Source organism: Rousettus aegyptiacus, unplaced genomic scaffold, assembly GCF_014176215.1.
Source record: "Rousettus aegyptiacus isolate mRouAeg1 unplaced genomic scaffold, mRouAeg1.p scaffold_m13_p_8, whole genome shotgun sequence".
In the NCBI taxonomy this organism is placed as follows: Eukaryota; Metazoa; Chordata; class Mammalia; order Chiroptera; family Pteropodidae; genus Rousettus; species Rousettus aegyptiacus.
The window spans coordinates 740266-755995 of NW_023416311.1; the positions used below are offsets into that span (position 1 = coordinate 740266).

At 58.0% G+C, this 15730-nt stretch overlaps 1 protein-coding gene across 3 annotated transcripts in view; it reads left to right on the top strand.

Moving 5' to 3' along the window:
- The first annotated feature begins 8251 nt into the window (after positions 1 to 8251).
- ARHGAP17 (Rho GTPase activating protein 17) overlaps positions 8252 to 15730 on the top strand; it is a 50678-nt gene continuing 43199 nt past the window's right edge. For all 3 annotated transcript variants that reach the window (XM_036225648.1, XM_036225650.1, XM_036225649.1), the window contains exon 1: positions 8252 to 8381. In XM_036225648.1, the coding sequence (XP_036081541.1) occupies positions 8329 to 8381 (53 nt within the window). In that variant the 5' untranslated portion in view covers positions 8252 to 8328. The remainder of the gene's footprint in view (positions 8382 to 15730) is intronic.

Consider the following 15730-nt stretch of genomic DNA (forward strand, 5'->3'; position numbering starts at 1 on the left):
CGGGCGCGGCTCAATGACGGTCCCACGGCCGCCGCCCCAGCAGCCCCCGCGCGCGTCAGCTCCCTGCGACGCTTTCATTGGGCGAGACCTTCCCCCCTTCGGCCCGCGGAGGTGCTCATTGGACAGCTCTTTTGTCCCCGCCCACACAAGCCGGAAGTTGGCCGAAAAGGGGAGCGCAAACTGAAATTGACGCAAGAGAGCACCGCGATGCTTTCTGGGAATTGTAGTCTCAGGAGGCGTTGGGAGGACGCCGGGTGCCCTGTGGCCGCTGGTTCCCGAGGTTCCACAGCGGTAATTAACTCAGGGCGGAAGAGCCGGCGGGATCCCAGCGCTGGGGCGGAGGGCAGAGGATCCTGCTGGCGGGCACAAGTGTCTGTGTGACAGTCAGCCGGCGCTCAGCCTCTTTCAACGACTGAACAGGTGTTTATTTGGGGCGCCCCCTTGCGCCAGGAACCATGCACTGCGCTCAGAGGCGCCTCTGAGATGCGAAGGGAGGGACGTGCCTAACACTAGCAATGCAAAACCATGCGCCAGTGAAAATGAATGAACTGGAGCTCTCAGTGGCAAACATGGATGGCTGAATTCCAGAGGCATAATATTCAGTGAAAGAAGAAATACTACATTTCTGTAAAGTTCAAGCAAAACTAATGTTCTTTAGAGAAGCATGCATGTATGGTAAAAATCGTATACAGGAAAGTAAAGGAATGGGAGGGAACAGGAATCGGGATGTTTGTGACGTTTAGCGAGTGGGGTGGGTAAGACCCTGGAGGACAGAGGGAAGGGAGAGGGAGTACGTCCACACTCCAAATTGGGTTCACATGTGCTCGTTTCCTTGCACACATTCAAGGCGTTCAATTCATGTTTTGTACTGGATTTATTCTAAAACTTTTTAGATAGAGAAGTGTGTATATTCCATTTCATTATCTGTGAGGAGCAGGGGATAAATATGCTCAAACTTTAAGAACCTTGGATCACACACACACACACATGCACAAGCAGAATAAACAAATAACAACAACAAAAGCCCACTACAAGTATCTTGGGGCAGGATCAGGTACCAGATGCTTGCTTAGTATTCAATGGAGAGACAGGAGCTCATCGAAATCCGAAGTAGCAACGACAGCGGGGAAGGCTGAGCTTAGGGAGTTTTGCCAAGGAGCATGGTGATGGGATGAAGTATACCACTTCGGTCATGGTCTCCTAGCCCGGCCGTGCATACCATCCGTGGGTGTAGTAAGTGTCCCATGGCAAGCAGAATAAGGTGTCGATCCCACAGGTGTGGCTGAGGGTAACTGGAAGAAGGTGGAGGCAGATACTCTTACACCTGGGTGTTCGATGAGCAAAGAACACTCTGTTCTTCGCTGAGTCTTTGAATCAGAAAAAGCTGGTGATTCGGAGGACTTTGGTCAGTGTTTCACTGAGGGCCACCCCTAAAGGCTTCCACGGGCAGGGCTGGCTCATTCCGTTAAAGGGTTAGAACTTTATGGCAGATGGGTGGGGCCTGTCGTGGCAAGCTTAGCCATCACCTGCTGTGTGATGTCTCCAAACATGAGGCTACGCTGAGTGGCTGTGGACCACGTCCCAGCCAGAGTGCACACGACTAATCTGCACTCTCTGATGAAGTCAAGAGGTGTGAAACAAGTTTAAAACCCCTGTGACCACGAATATGAGAGCAAAAAGCTGGGCATTCACAGGGAAACGTCTCCCTCAGTGGCTGGCGTGCACGTTTGTTGCTTTGGTCATTACAGATTCCTTTTTCCTGTAATAACAGTAGGATTTTATCGTGGAGACCCAAATGCTCTTTTCGGGCCTGTGGACCAGGTGAGGCTCCCTGCCTGACACTGGGCAGCAGGGAAACTTGCCACATCCTGGCCAATCACACACGATATCACCCCAGCTGCACTTCAGGGTGTGTGTGGGTGGTGGTTGGTCCAATCGGAATGACTCCCGGGAGTTACATGGGGGTTGTTAAGTCTGGAAGAGCTTTCTTTTATGCTGACTTGAACCTGGGAAGATTGGGAGCTACTGAGAACCACTTGCTACCTCATGTAGCCTGAGAATGATGCGAGCGGCGAGTGGGAGCACTGTGTGCTCACTGGGTTTGGAGTGTGGGGGCTGATGGGAGAATCGCCAGGCCTGAGGAGCTGGCCGATCAGAAGCAGCTGAATTCAGGAGGATGAGAGAAACCGGCGTCTGGTGTTTGCAGCGTTCATCCAGAACGGGGCGTAAACCATCCCTCTCTCCCTCCCATCGCCGCCTCAGTCAAAGCCTTGTCTTCCTCCTTCGCTGGTCCTGTTTCCAAGGTTTCGGCCTGTGATTCCCTCACAAGCTTTTAATAGCTACAGCCTGTTGGAAAGCCATCTTTCCTCCGCGGAATTACTTTTGCACTTCAGTCAACAGTCGGTTGGGCATATTCGTTGGGACCATTTCTGGGTTCTTCGTTCTGTTCCATTGACCTGTGTGTCTGCCGATGCCCAAGCAGCAGGCCCTGGTTTCCTGTCACCCACAGACTCATTCAATGAGCCCACCGCATCCTCCCGTGGGGACCGGGGCTCAGCCCATCTTCCTGTTACTACAAAGTCTGGCTCCCAGGCCCCTGCTTGTCCAGCTTCTCCCCCAGCACCCCCATGTGGCCCTGCCTGGCGTGTGGGCTGTGAGGTCCACTGGACTAATAAACTGTTCAGCGTTTAGGCAACCCCGTAACCATAGGGTGGAAATCCGCCCCCCCCCCAACCGGGTGAAGAGGAGGCTAATTAAACACTTCCGGTCTGCGCCTTTTTAAGAGCACTCTCCTGCTATGATTAGGCTCATGGGCCTGAAGTTATTTGTGTCATAGTCTGGGGTTGACAAGAAGTCACAGGTGGCTAGAGGGTGGCCTATGTGGGGTGACACGCAGGAAGTGAGGCTGCAAAGGCAAGACCTTGACAAGTCTGTTAAATTTGGACTGCAGGCAATGGGGAACCCCAGCTTAATTTAATGCAGGTAAATAATATCGGATCTTCATCTGAGAAAGCTCCCCCACGCAGTGGTGTGGAAGATGGATTCAAGGGAGAGCCGAACCAGCTGGATCAGTTAAGGGAGGGGTCTCCCGGACCAGCCCGTGCAAGAGGCAGGAAGGGGTGGCCCAGACCCGTGGACACGGAACGCAAGGGAAGGAACAAAGACACACTTAGTAGTTGATGGACATGGGGCGGGTGAGACGTAGCAGTCGGTGGTGGCCCTGAGGCCTCTTGCTGAGGAAACCATGAAGACCATCCATTCCTCCTAGGGGATGGCCGAGGGAGCTGGCCAGAGGTATTTGATAGGCTTTTGGGTGGGAGCTGCTCACGTGCAGACCAACGAGAGTTAAATAGATTAGTATACTTTCGCACAATGAACTGCTGATTTTTGAAAGAATTAGGTGGAATTCATTCACATTCGGAAAGATCTCTAAGGTGTAGTGATGCCTTTTTTTTTTTTTTTTTTTTTAAAGCAAGTCATGAAAGAATCTACCACCATCGATACAAATGTGCATGTACTCCTAACAGGCCTGAGAACCCTACGGAGTGTTTCCCCAGGTGATGCAAGAGGAGTGGGACTTAGCCAGAAAAACCGAATTTCCGTTTCTTAAAATTTTATGCAACTTGTACTCGTGTGCCGTTCACCTATTTTTTTTTTTTTAACGTGGGCGGTGCACTCGCGTATTTTATATCACTTTCGAACATTAACAGAAGCTGATGTTTTCATGACCCAAGGCATCCGCAGATACCTGCTCCCTGTAAAAACAAAACGAAACAAAAAAACAAAACAAAACAAAACAAAAAACAAAACAAAACAAAAAAACAAAACAAAACAAAACAAAACCCAGAGCGCCACAAACAGTTCGGAGGTGGCAGCAATCGAATCAAACCATCTCTGATTGTCTTTCTGGAGGGATCTAACAGCTGCATCTTTTTCCTGTGCTGATTTTCACTTCCTGGAGTGACATAGAAGATTGCTTCAGTTCGTCAGATTTCACTGTGAACTGCGGCATGATTGGCGACAGGGGAGGGGCTGTGGGGGGATAAGGTCAGGGTGACCTAAAACAACATCCTTGACATGGCGAAGCTGCTCGAGGCCGAGCTGAATTTGTGCTAATTCCTTCCCCGAATTTTCGAGTTGGATTTCATTTCCTTTAGAACACGGGATCAGGTCAGTATAGTTCATCTGTAGTTCAGAATTATCATCATGGTCAAGTAAAACTCGGGCCTGAAGCTGCTGGGCCTCTTTCTTAAGTTAGGTCGCTCGCGCTGCGTCTCGCAGTCATCCTCCACGGGTTCTACCCTCTGTTACCTTAGCTCGCTGTTTTAATATATCCTGTCCCTGCAGAAGTTCCTCAAACTGATTTATATCAACGCTGCTGTCCTCGTGACCAGCATCAGACGTTTGCAAAATCGTCCGTAGGATCTGACATTTCTGCCCTGACGCATCGTTTCCCACGTCTTTTTCTCGAACGCTGTGTGTGAGAACTTCTGAATGGTTTCTTGAAACACACCCCGCCCATGACATCCGATTCTGGTGGGCAGTTTCTGTGTTTGTTCATGACGTCTGCTTCTTCAACTGCGATAGGCGTCATTTTGTGACACTTCTTTTGTGGGTGGCTGTTTCCCCCAGTCTTCTCATTTAAAAAAGCGAGGACGTGCTCTCTTTCCAAAGCGTACGCGGGCAATTACCAGCGGAGGAACCTGACATCCGGGTCATAGGGAGCTGGACATACTCCAGTGTGACGACACCGTCTCTCCAAATCTTTTAGCTGGATAATCTGAGTCAGTTTACCGATCTCATTTCTGGACCGCTGATTGATCTGTTCGGTTAAAGGAATATTCCACTCCCTTAGAATTGTAATCTCCGATTCTTGTTCCTTTTTTTTCTTTCACTAATCATTCAGTTTCGGCTTTAGATAGATCATGCTTTTTCACTTCTGTTTTCTATATTGAGACCCTGAACCTTTGTGGCTTGAAAAGTACCGGCACGATCCGCTCGAACGTGCTGGTTTTCTCTGGGTGACCAGGTTTTAATTTGTCCTATTATTTGCAAATGCTCAATTTCCTCACCTCTCACGGAAGGCGGCTGGGTGTGTTAAATATTCATTCGCTCGCGCCGGTATTGAAGCTCACCCCCGGTATTGAAGCTCACCGTTTCCCGTTTCTGCTCTTATAAAGCCTGAGGTAGCTGCAGCTCAGGTTTTGATCTTCAGTCACCTCTTGATGACGTGTTATTTCCTTCTCAAGACCACCTCTTGATGCGGTCACCTGAGATGCCTCAGCTTCCAGTTCCGAAGTAGTGTCTGGCATTTTATTGTCAACCACGGGCGCGGTTTGACCCCGCTGTCCTCCCACTTTGTTCCAATTCTTGTTGGAGGCGACTCTTCTCTTCTGTTGTAGATACAAGGCCTAGTGTCTTTCTCCTCTATGTTTGCTGTAAAATTTCATCTTTCCTTGAGGCTTGAGTATATTTATCTAATTCCTCCTAGAGCCCTGAACTTCCTTTAAGTTTTTTGATAGAGATTCTTTATTAGTTGGGTCCCTTGCTTCTGCCCTCCCAAACGAGAGGACATTCCTTTGGTTGATGGTCAGCATCTTCTGTTTTGAGTTGTGATATTTCAGAATCTTTCTCTTCCCTGAGTTTCCTTAAATGCTGTTCTTCCAGCTGTAAGGCAGAAAGCCATCCAGGTTCTATGTCCTTGAGAATTCTTCAATAGTTTGCTCATATTCGTTTGTTTCTTCCGACTGCCTCGTCTCAGCCCGGCACAGTTCTGCTTTTGACTGTTCCTCATTTTTAAAACCTCCCCAATAGTGTTCCCCCCCCCAACCCCCAGGGAATTGAATGGTATCAACGATAGACTGTTCCAACTGGTGTCTTACATCTTCAAGTGCCAAGACCAACTTTTCATTTTCCTTTTTTGATCAAAAGCAACTTTGTTTAAATTGTCACTGAGCCGTTCCATTTCTGAAAGATTTTGCTTACGTTTCTAACTTTGCTTTCCCTTGTTTAGGTAAGTTATCCTTTGAACCACTGCTAGAGTCTTGACTAAGAGCCCGAGTTAAATTAGTCTTGATTCTAGAAAGAATCTTAATGTCCCTTAAGTTCAGAGTTCTCCTTCTTATTACATTTTTATGACTGATTTAGCTGATGTACTGAATCTGCTATTTTATCCTCAAGCTTCTGTTTGGTTAAATACAAATCATTAACAGCCAATTCACTTCGAATTCTCTTTCTGCACATCTAATTCTTTTGTAACGTTCACTTTTACCATCTTCTAGCTGATGAACCCTCTTTCTTTCACCAACTGGAGCTTGTTTTAGTTCACTGATGAAGCTGCCCCCTTCACTTTGTTGTTATGATAGCTGATCTTTCATCAAAACCATGTGCTTCGCAGGTTCTAGGTTCTGTTTGCCCGAGTCACCTAACTCAGCTGTCTGAGTCTTTTGGTCCTTGGCCTCCAAGTTACATCTTAAACGACTTACTCCTGAATCTGAATTCATGTCTCCTGTAGCTGTACTTTTAATTACTTCACTCCCATTGTTCAACTTTAAAAGTGATAGGTGAAGTTCTTCCATTCCTTGACCTCATAATGAATTTTCTTTTTCTAAAACTTGAACTCATTCTTTAAGTTTCAGGTTGCTGTCGATGAGACTGTCATCCTGGTTGAGGCCACTGTCAGTCCCAAATTTCATGTTTAGTGTCAGGTGGTGCTTGTTGTGGGTGGACCACTTCCGCCACTGGAAGAACCTGTTCCTTTTCTGTGACAATGTCACTTTGTTTTGTGACATAGGCTTCAATTCACATTCGTCAGTCCTTTTATTTCTTTTCTTCATCTATCTGGTCTTATTCTCACCTTACAACATCTCTCTCGTTTTCTGCACAAGATAATTTTTTACTTATGTATTTTATTCCATCTTTAAGTTCTTCGATTTCCCTTGTAGACTCTTCTTGTTCAGTCTGTAGAATTTGAATCATTTTTTGCAGATCATGAATTTTGGAGTCATCCGTTACTCGGACTCTCCAGCCCCCCTCTACTGTCATGGTTTTCCAGTCCTACCATCCTTTCTTCATAGTCGTTTATTTTTTTCTTGACGCCTGCGATTTATTTCCGCCAGTATCTGCTGATGAACATTTTGCAATACTGCTATTTCAAGTCGATGGTCATCAACTTCCTTACTTCGGGTCTGTCTCGGTTCCTCGAGGGTGTTCTGCAGTTTGTAGAACTCGCTGAGATCCGAGCTGTTTGGTCCTGGCTCTGGGGAAGTCTGAGCGAAATGCCCCTTCAGCCTCGAGCCTTGGAACTTCGTTGGACAATCTGTTTATTTCTTGTTTGGATGAAACCGGGACAGCAAGGTCATGTCATCTCTGTTGCAACCTGAAGCATGGCGGTTGACATCATGACCCGGTAAAGGCGATGCGGGTGTTGACCGTATGACGCCAGCTGCAGAATCTGGCGAGCGATGGCCGCAGCTCCAGCAACTGGCGTTTTTAGCACAATCCGTTTTCCGTTAAGAAGATTAATTTCTACGTCGCTGACCAGCAGTTTGCGGCTTTATCTGAACCTCTGAAGTTCGGTCCTTCTGTTCTAGATCGCAGCAAGGAGTTTCAAGTCTCTCCTTCTGACCTTAAGGTCGCCTGAGCGGCTTCGACCTCCCTCCCCTTGGAGGCAGGTGACTCTCGCCTGTTTTCGGGGCCCTTCATCAGCACATCTTAGAGCTGAGGCCCGCGCAGGAGGCCAGGCCGCCGCGCGCGCGCCCCAGGGAACGGCCGAGCCCGCGCCAAGGCCGCCCGGGCAGGAGGACGCGGCTGCGGGCCCCGGGACGGAGCCGGCCCGCTGCGACCGGAGCGCGCAGGGCCATCGGGCGGCGCAGCCCAGGGTCCCGGAGGCACCGCGCGCGCGGGGCTGGGCCGCGGCGCGTGGGGACGCGTTGCCAGGCAACGCCGCGCGGGGGCGGGGCGCCCGGGGACGCCGCGGCGGGACCCGGGGCCCTCGCCGCGCTGTCCGGGGAGCCCCAGCGCCCGTCCGCGCGCCCCAGGCGCCGCCCCGAACGGCACTCGGGGACTTCCGCGCCACCTCCTTTCCGTCAGGGGCAGAGGGGGCGCGCGGCCGGCGCGTGCGCGCCCGCGGCCGGGGCGGGGCCGGGGCGGGGCGCGGGGCGCGGGGCCGGGGCGGGGCGCGGGGCCGCCGGCGTGCGTCGGGCCGGGCGGCGCCGCTGGAAGTGACGCGCGGGGGGCGGGCCGGGCCGCAAGCCGCAGCCGCCGCCCGCGGAGGCGAGGGGAGCCGCAGGCCGTCCGCGCCCCGCGCGCCCCGCGCCCGTCGCCGCCATGAAGAAGCAGTTCAACCGCATGAAACAGCTGGCCAACCAGACCGTGGGCAGGCGAGTGCGGGCGGGGGGGGGGTCCCGGGGCCGCGCCCCGCGAGGCCCGCGCCGCCCCGGCCCTGCCGCCCGGGCCCCCGCGCCGGGCCCCCGCGCCGGCCCCCCGCACGCGCCTGCGGGGCCGGGACGGCGCCGCCGTGCGCGGGGCGCGGGGCGCGGGGCCGGCGCGGGGACGGGCGCCTCGCCCCGCTCGCCCCGGCCAGGCGCTTCCCAGCCGCGGCCCCCCGCATGGGGGCGACGCGGCGCCCCGCCTCCCCCCGCTGCCCTGGCGCGGCCACTGGTTCGAAACGTAATCGCTTTGGCACGAAGGCGCCGCTGCCGGCGTTTCTGCGTTTGCTCTTTCAGGCGTCGGTTCTCGATTGCAGTCGACGAGCAGGGCCGGGTGGGCTTCAGGTGCGCGGCTCGGCGGTGAGGCGGGCGTGGGCCTTAGGGGGCGGCCCCCCGGGACCCCGGCGCGCACCTGCCGCCGCGCGTCCTCGTCACGCCCGATTCCGCAGCGACAGCCCGGACCTGCGGTGCCGCCCGTGCTGGGACAGGCGTGGCTCCTGGTCCGGGCCGCCTCCTGGTGGCCGTCACGCGCCGTGGGATCTGCGAGCTTCCCGGCCGCTCGCCGGCCGTGCCAGTGGACGGCGCACTCTGCGCCCGGCCGGGAAAGCTGACGTTTTCACGGCTTTCTCCTCCGTGAACGGGGGCGTTCATCTTGGCCAGAGCGCCCGGCGGTGGGGGTGGGGGTGGGGGGACTTCTTCGTTTTGTGTGTGTGAAAATACTTTTACTTCCTCTTGAGTTTTCTAAATTTGGTTTTCACTGTTTCGTTTCCCTCAGCTTTTTGCTTAGTTCAGTTGTTTAATTCTTTGGTACCCCGCCCTGTTAGCTGGGGGGGGGGGGCGGCATTTTTCCTCTTTCCAGATTTTGTCCCTGTCCCCTAAAGCCTAGATGCACAAACCTTCCTGTTTCTAGGAAAATGGTAGGACCCTGAGCGGGCGGTGAGCAGAGTGGTGGTGGGGGCCAGTGTCTCGACCGCGAACCCGCAGACGGGTTATATATAATCCCTGGCGAGTTTTCAGCCCTGCAGGGCTCCCAGGGACGTGGGTCGCGGGGTCAGCATTCAGCGCGTGGGAAGGCACGTGTGCCAGGTCGCCGCTTGGGCCGGGTGGCGCACCGCGTCGGGCGAGGGCGTGTGCCCCTCAGCAGAGGTCGGCGGTCCTGAGCGCCGCAAAGCCGCCGCGGGTCTCTGCGGCCCCGGCTCCCTGAGTGGCAGCTCCTTGTGCACACTTCTAAATTCCAGCCATACTTTCCGTTTGCAGCGGCCGGGCTTTCCCCCCACTCAGCCTCTACCCGGAACTCGGGCCCGCCTGCCGCCGCGGCGGCTGCCCGGGAGCCACGTCCCGTGCGTTCTCGCGGTCTGCCGCGGCGCCCGTGCCCCCGAGAGGCCCCGCGCGGCGCTCCGCGTGGACCGGCCGTCCCGGCGGGTGCTCCCGCCTCGCACCGGCGTCGCCGTCGTGTGCCCGTCCACCTTCTCCGTGAGGGGGGGGGGCTGCGGCCCTCTCCCCCGGGTCCCGCGTGGGCCCTGCTTCCTCTCCCGCGGCAGGTGCCCCAGAGCGTGTCGGCCCACGTGTCCCCAGATCGCCCCGGTGGTGCAGGCCCAAGCGTGGGAAAACGAAAACTGGTCGGAGGGGACGGTGATTCACCCTCGGACTGTAGTTCTGGGCCTGACCTTTGGCTGTTTGGAAGTCTTTATTGCGAGCTGCCCCGGTGGAAGCCGAAGCTGTTACGGAGCTGTTAGGGGTGTGGCAGTCGTGCACCCGGAGTCAGAACTGTCGCTTTGCTGCTGCCGGTTTCCTAGATAGATTTGTGCTTTCTTCCACCTAAGTGTAAAGGGAAAACGAAGGCGGGAGAGAGCCCGGCATGTTCTGTGGAGGCAGGCGGTGGGCGGGCAGCAGCGTCAGGATCCGGCGTGTTTGGGTCAAGACGACGGCTAGGAGGAGAAGGGGCCCCCCCGCCGGCCGTGGCGGGCGCAGTCATGGGTGCGCTGGCGGGCCCATCGGGGTGTTGTCAGGCTGTGGCGTTGTGGCCGTGTCCGGCAGGGAGGCGTTCGCTCACCCGAGTGAGGACCTGTGGGTAACCTCACAGCGAGGCTCCGTGGGACGGACACGTGGGAGAATCAGGGGCGTGTTCTCTCCACGCAGCTTGTGTGCCGTGAGCGGGTGAGACACTCTGCGTGGCCCAGGGGCAAGGGTTCCGGGGTGCTTGGGGTGTCCTTAAGGAGAGGAGCGGGAAGGTGCCTTTGGCCTGCCTGCCTTCCGCAGGCACTTGGTGCGTGGAAACTGGGTGCCACCGAGTGAGGCAGGGAAGGGCCGGTGCCTCCGCGGGAGAGGTCGGCGAGCACGGAAAGGTCGTGTACCCCGAGACGCGCGCTTACGGAGGGACAGCGGCGCACAGAGCAGAACCCGGCTCTGGGTGGAGGGAGGTGAGCCACGGTCTCCTCCCCGTCGAGCGCTGCCTTCAGGTCTCTGGGCTGTGAGGAAACCCAGGTCCGTCCACCCTAAGCGAAGCTGAGCGTCAGCTCACATGTGCCCGAAGCGTGTGCACGTAGAGTGGCCGCAGACCCGGCCGGCCCCGGGGACCCACCCTGTGTCCGCGGGGAGGCCCCCCGTCTCGCAGTGTCCCTAGTTCAGGGCCCCGAGGGAGCGAGAGAACTCCCGGCCCCTGTGGCCAGAGCCCCTGGCCTAACTCAGGAAGCATCTGACGGGGCCACGCGCGCCGGCCTGGAGAAGGGAGGGGCGCCCGCCAAACCCCAGCACGCGGACGAGGGCGGGCGCGCCGGGCTCCCCAGGGACGGCAGGGCGCTGCACCTGCGGGCGGGGCAGGGGTGCTGGTCAGCGAGCAGGAGCCGTCCTGTCATGTCCGTCTCGTCCCGCTGAGGAAGGGCGTTCTGTTTCTTGAAAACACTTGGGGAAGAGAATGCAGCGGATGTGGGTGGTTTGGGGGGTCGATGCCTGAGTCGGGGGTGGGCGCACAGGATGAGAAGCCCGAGACGGTCTGTCTGGTCGTGAGGTCGGAGCGTCGTGGGAGGGTGCCTGAGGGGCCACTGGGGAGGGCCGTCACCCTAGGGGCCTCGGGAAGCCGCGTCCCCGGCCGGCGGTTCCCCCTGGGGCGCAGTGCTCCCTGGAGGCTGGAGAGGCCTTTCCGGGCGAGTCGCCCTTAGATGCGCCGGAGTCGCAGATGCAGATGCCTGACGGGGCCAGGCCGGTGGGGTCGGCAGGGGCCGTGGGCCGGAAGCCTGGAGCCTGGGCTGCGAAGGCCATGGGAGGGCGTCCGAGGCAGGCTGGGCGGCCACGGGGCGCTGGGCTGAGCAGCGGCGGCGGGGTTCGGCCAGCGCATCACCAGCTGCTGTCGCTGTCCCGAGGCCCTGGCGGCGGCGACCCCTGCCTTGGCCGCGTCTTCCTGCACCTGGCTGACCCTGCCGCGATGGCCGTCCCCCTCGGCGAGCTCGCTGGTGCTGCCCCGGCCGCACGGACGCCTGTTGCAGCCACCCGCCTTTCTGCGGCGGTCGGTTCACCGAGCGCCCGGCTTGGTCCCTGGCTCCTGGTGGCCTTCCTGTCTGGTAAAGGAGGAGGACCGGCTCGCTAGGTTCCCGCGGCTCAGAGCTGGCCGAGGCTACACGTGGGCCGGGCTCCCGGCTGCCTGTCCCTGGAGGACCGGCGCTCAGGAGCTGCCGGGCCAGGGGCTTCGCGTAAACCGCCCCTCGGGCTCCCGGTGGCTCTAGGAGGTGACGTTGTTCCCGCTTTAACGACGAGGAAGCCGACGGCGGCTGTGGCTCCCCATCCTGAAGAGGCCGTGAGGCCGCGCCGCACGGGGCAGCCGCTCCGTGAGATCGTGTGTGAGTCACGAGGGCGCCTCCGGACGACGCGGGGGCAAAGCGCTGGACGTGGCTTCCGCCTGGCGGTGCGTACCGGGTGGCGTCACCCCGGCTGACACTGGCGATGGCCGCAGCAGTTTTGGTGGCCATGAGGTCAGAGGCCAGGATGCTGCTGAACACCCCGAGCGCACAGGACGGCCCCCAGCAGAGAGCGCTGGCCCCGGGGTCAGCGGTGCCGAGGTCGAGAGCCGTGGCCAGCCGCTGCAGGTCCCGGGGCAGTGGGTCAGCAGGACCCAAGGGCCTCGCTGCCGGCCTGCGGGCCGACACGGGTGCCTGTCCCCGGACCCATTCCCTACGTACCTGTGTATTCTGAATGACCACTGGCCCGTATTTAAAAGTTTTCAGTTTTCACACAAGAACCCGGATTTCCAGCATCTAACATCTTGGCAGACCGGGCTGTCTGGCGCTCCCCAGCAGTGAGTGGCAGCTGGCCCGCCGGGCTGGGGCCCCACCCCCGTCACAGATCAGGTGACCTCCTCCTGCTCAGGGCGGGGGACTTGGTACCCCCTGAGCTAGCCCTGAGCTAGCCCAGTCCGCGGAGGGGCAGGGATCCTCGCGGCCAGCCCAGCGCCTGCGCCTCTCCCGGGACAGCGTCTCCTGCAGCCCGCATCCCACGCTGCGCCCACCACGGTTCTGTTCTGCCTTTTCTGGGGGGCTCCGTACAGCATTTCTGAGAAGGGGGGTGGCTGGCCGGCTTCGACTGTGGCGTACCCTACCAGCCCCCGCAGAGTGCGGCGGAAGCCGTTGATGGCTCGGCAGCTCCTCCCGGATCTGACACCCGGGGCCCGGTCACCCCTCTCCCTGTAATCGATCCTAGAAAGTCGGGGCGCTGGTAGCTGAGCGACTACCCGTCGTGCACGGGAGCGAATCCCCGGGCGGAGGCGGCCACAGCGCATGCCCTTCGAGGGTGCAGCCGCTGCCGCTGCACTCGGGGTGGCTTTGGTGGCTGCCGCGGGCACGCGGCAGATGCCCGGGGTTTAAGGGGTCAGGCGCAGGTTCTGGGATCGGCCGCACCCCAAGGCCTTGTCCGAGGGAAGGCGTTGTTCGCAGACGCCTTTCTGCTTCTGTTTCTCAAACGTAGGTAGATGGCCCGGCACTCGACCAAGTGCGAATGCACCTGAAACTCCTGGCGGCCGTGCGTGTGCGCGTGTGCATGCGTATGTGCTTAACACGCAGGTAGTAAAACGGCAGCCGGCCCACAGGCCTTTAGCTAGAACCATGGGGGCCACGTGAGTTCCAGACTCCAGCGATGTTCAGAGTGGAGAGGAGGGGTACGTGCCGTCTCGCGGGGGGCCGGGGCCGCCCTCCGGCAGACCCGTTACTGTTTCCCTAGACAAACGTGAAAGTATTGCACTAAATGGAATTCACAGAGCTTATAAGTGGCTTCATGTTATTTCAGGTCAAGTTTTGTGGCCAAATGTCATTAAAAAACCTTTTTAAATTTTGAAAGGGTGGATAAGGGGTTATGGACCTGTCTTACTTCTAGTAAGGTGTCTATTGTGAATTTTTTCACTTTAAATAATGTTTCCTGTACTCCTAAGCTGGAAACCACAATTAGTCCTGTGAGCGGGGGCCGCCCACTGCCGTGACCGGTCAGGTGTGAATGGGGGCGGGGTGGGACCGCAGGCAGTGGCCGGGGCCATGCTAGCCCGTGGGCCCGTGTCCCTTAAAGGGGGAGTCTGCTCTCGGCTCCGGCTACTCGTTGCCATGGCGAACGTGGGTACACGTTCGTGGGTTCCCGTTTTTAATGACACTCCAGGACGCTCATTTCCACGTGAAGTTTCTTGGTATTTTTAAATGTTGTCAAGTGAAAAGGAAACAAAACAAAACAAAACAAAACACCGCCGTGTAAGCCAAAGAAAATGAGCGTGCAGGTTCTGTGGCCCGGGGCTGCCCGCTCTGACCGCTGGTCCGGAGACCGGTCCTCGTGGCGCGCGGGCGGCTGTGTTCGGGACTGGCCTTCTGAGATGGGGCGGGGGCCCTGGGCTGCCCGCTCGACCGCTAGTCCGGAGACCGATCCTCGTGGCGCGCGGGCGGCCGTGTTCGGGACTGGCCTTCTGAGATGGGGCGGGGATGCCGGCTTTGTGGCCGTTCGTCCTGCTTTACGCATATGCCGCGTGATTTACGAGTGAATGTTTTGTAATAAAAATAGAAAAGGTGAAGTTGATCGGCACTTTATTTTGGAATTGCCTTAATTTTTAGCCCATTTTCCTGGTTTTCTGAGACTCGTGGGAGGGTTTCTCTTTCAGCTACGAACTCAGAACTTCAAGGTTATCCATCCTGGGAAAGGGAACACCGGCCCCGCGTTAAAACGAGAGCCTGCTCTGTGGCAGTTTGGCTCAGGCGGCTTAGCGCGTGACGTGTCCGCCTTCGCAGGCCCGCAGCGGCCCGACGTGGCCCTGCCTGTTTGCCCTCGTGAGGACGGGAGTGCCCGTCATGGCCCCCCTCCTCGGACCCGTGCCCCGGGCGGCCTCAGCCCCACCGCCCCCCTCCTGGCTGGCGCCCCACTTTTATGTCTCCGGCCCTGGTTTCCCTAGGTTGGTCTTTGTCTTGAATGTCGCCACGTAAATGTCCTGCTGAAATACATCCCCAAATCAGCCCGCAGGCCGGACCCCGTCCTCCGCCGCTCTGTGGGGGCGGGGGGTGCAGCTGGCGCACGGCAGCCGCGGTGCGGCCGCCAAGAGCCGCCGTGTGGCCCGCGGAGCCCGTGCTCTTACCGGCTGGCCCTCCACGCCACCGGGGTGCCACCACGCCCGCCCGGCCCCCCGTCGGGCCCCCTCCCTCCCGCGTGGTCTCTCTGCCCGGAGTCTCACCGGGACGTGGCGGTTCCGCCTCCTTCGAACCTCTCGACCCGGTCTCGGCCCTCGCTTCCGTTCAGGCTTGTGTTCTTTTCCCCTCGGACTCACGGTCGTCTTCCCTCCGGCTTTGCCAGCGTGAGGCGCTCTGCACCCCGCAGAGGGACCCGGAGCCCTCCCCTTGCTTTCGACGGGGCTGGTCACCGCCTCAGGGCGTGTGGCCGTTACCCTCTAAATGACTTGTTTCCTCATTAATTCCCCGGAGTTGAGGATCCTGACGTTTGTGGGCAGTTAACGTGGGTGTAGTCACGGCCCGGCCCAGTCGCCTTCCAACAGGGCAGTGCTGGCCAGCGGGTCACAGCACAGGAAGGGCGTGGCCGGCCACCCGCCCAACTGCACCTCGCGGTGGCCGGCAGCTCAGCCGCGCCTTCGGCGCCTTCGGTTTTCGCCTTTTCAGAAACGCGCTGCCAGTTCTATTTCCCTCCGCTGAGGTTGGAGTGAAGGGTCCTTTTATCTGTGTTTCCTTCCGGGGCGCGTTTTCTGTGGGTGGCGTTTGGTTACGTAATCGAGTTAACGTTCAGTTGTCAGTTTCATCGTTCGATTACCAGTTCAGTTCAACAAGTGTTTACTGGGG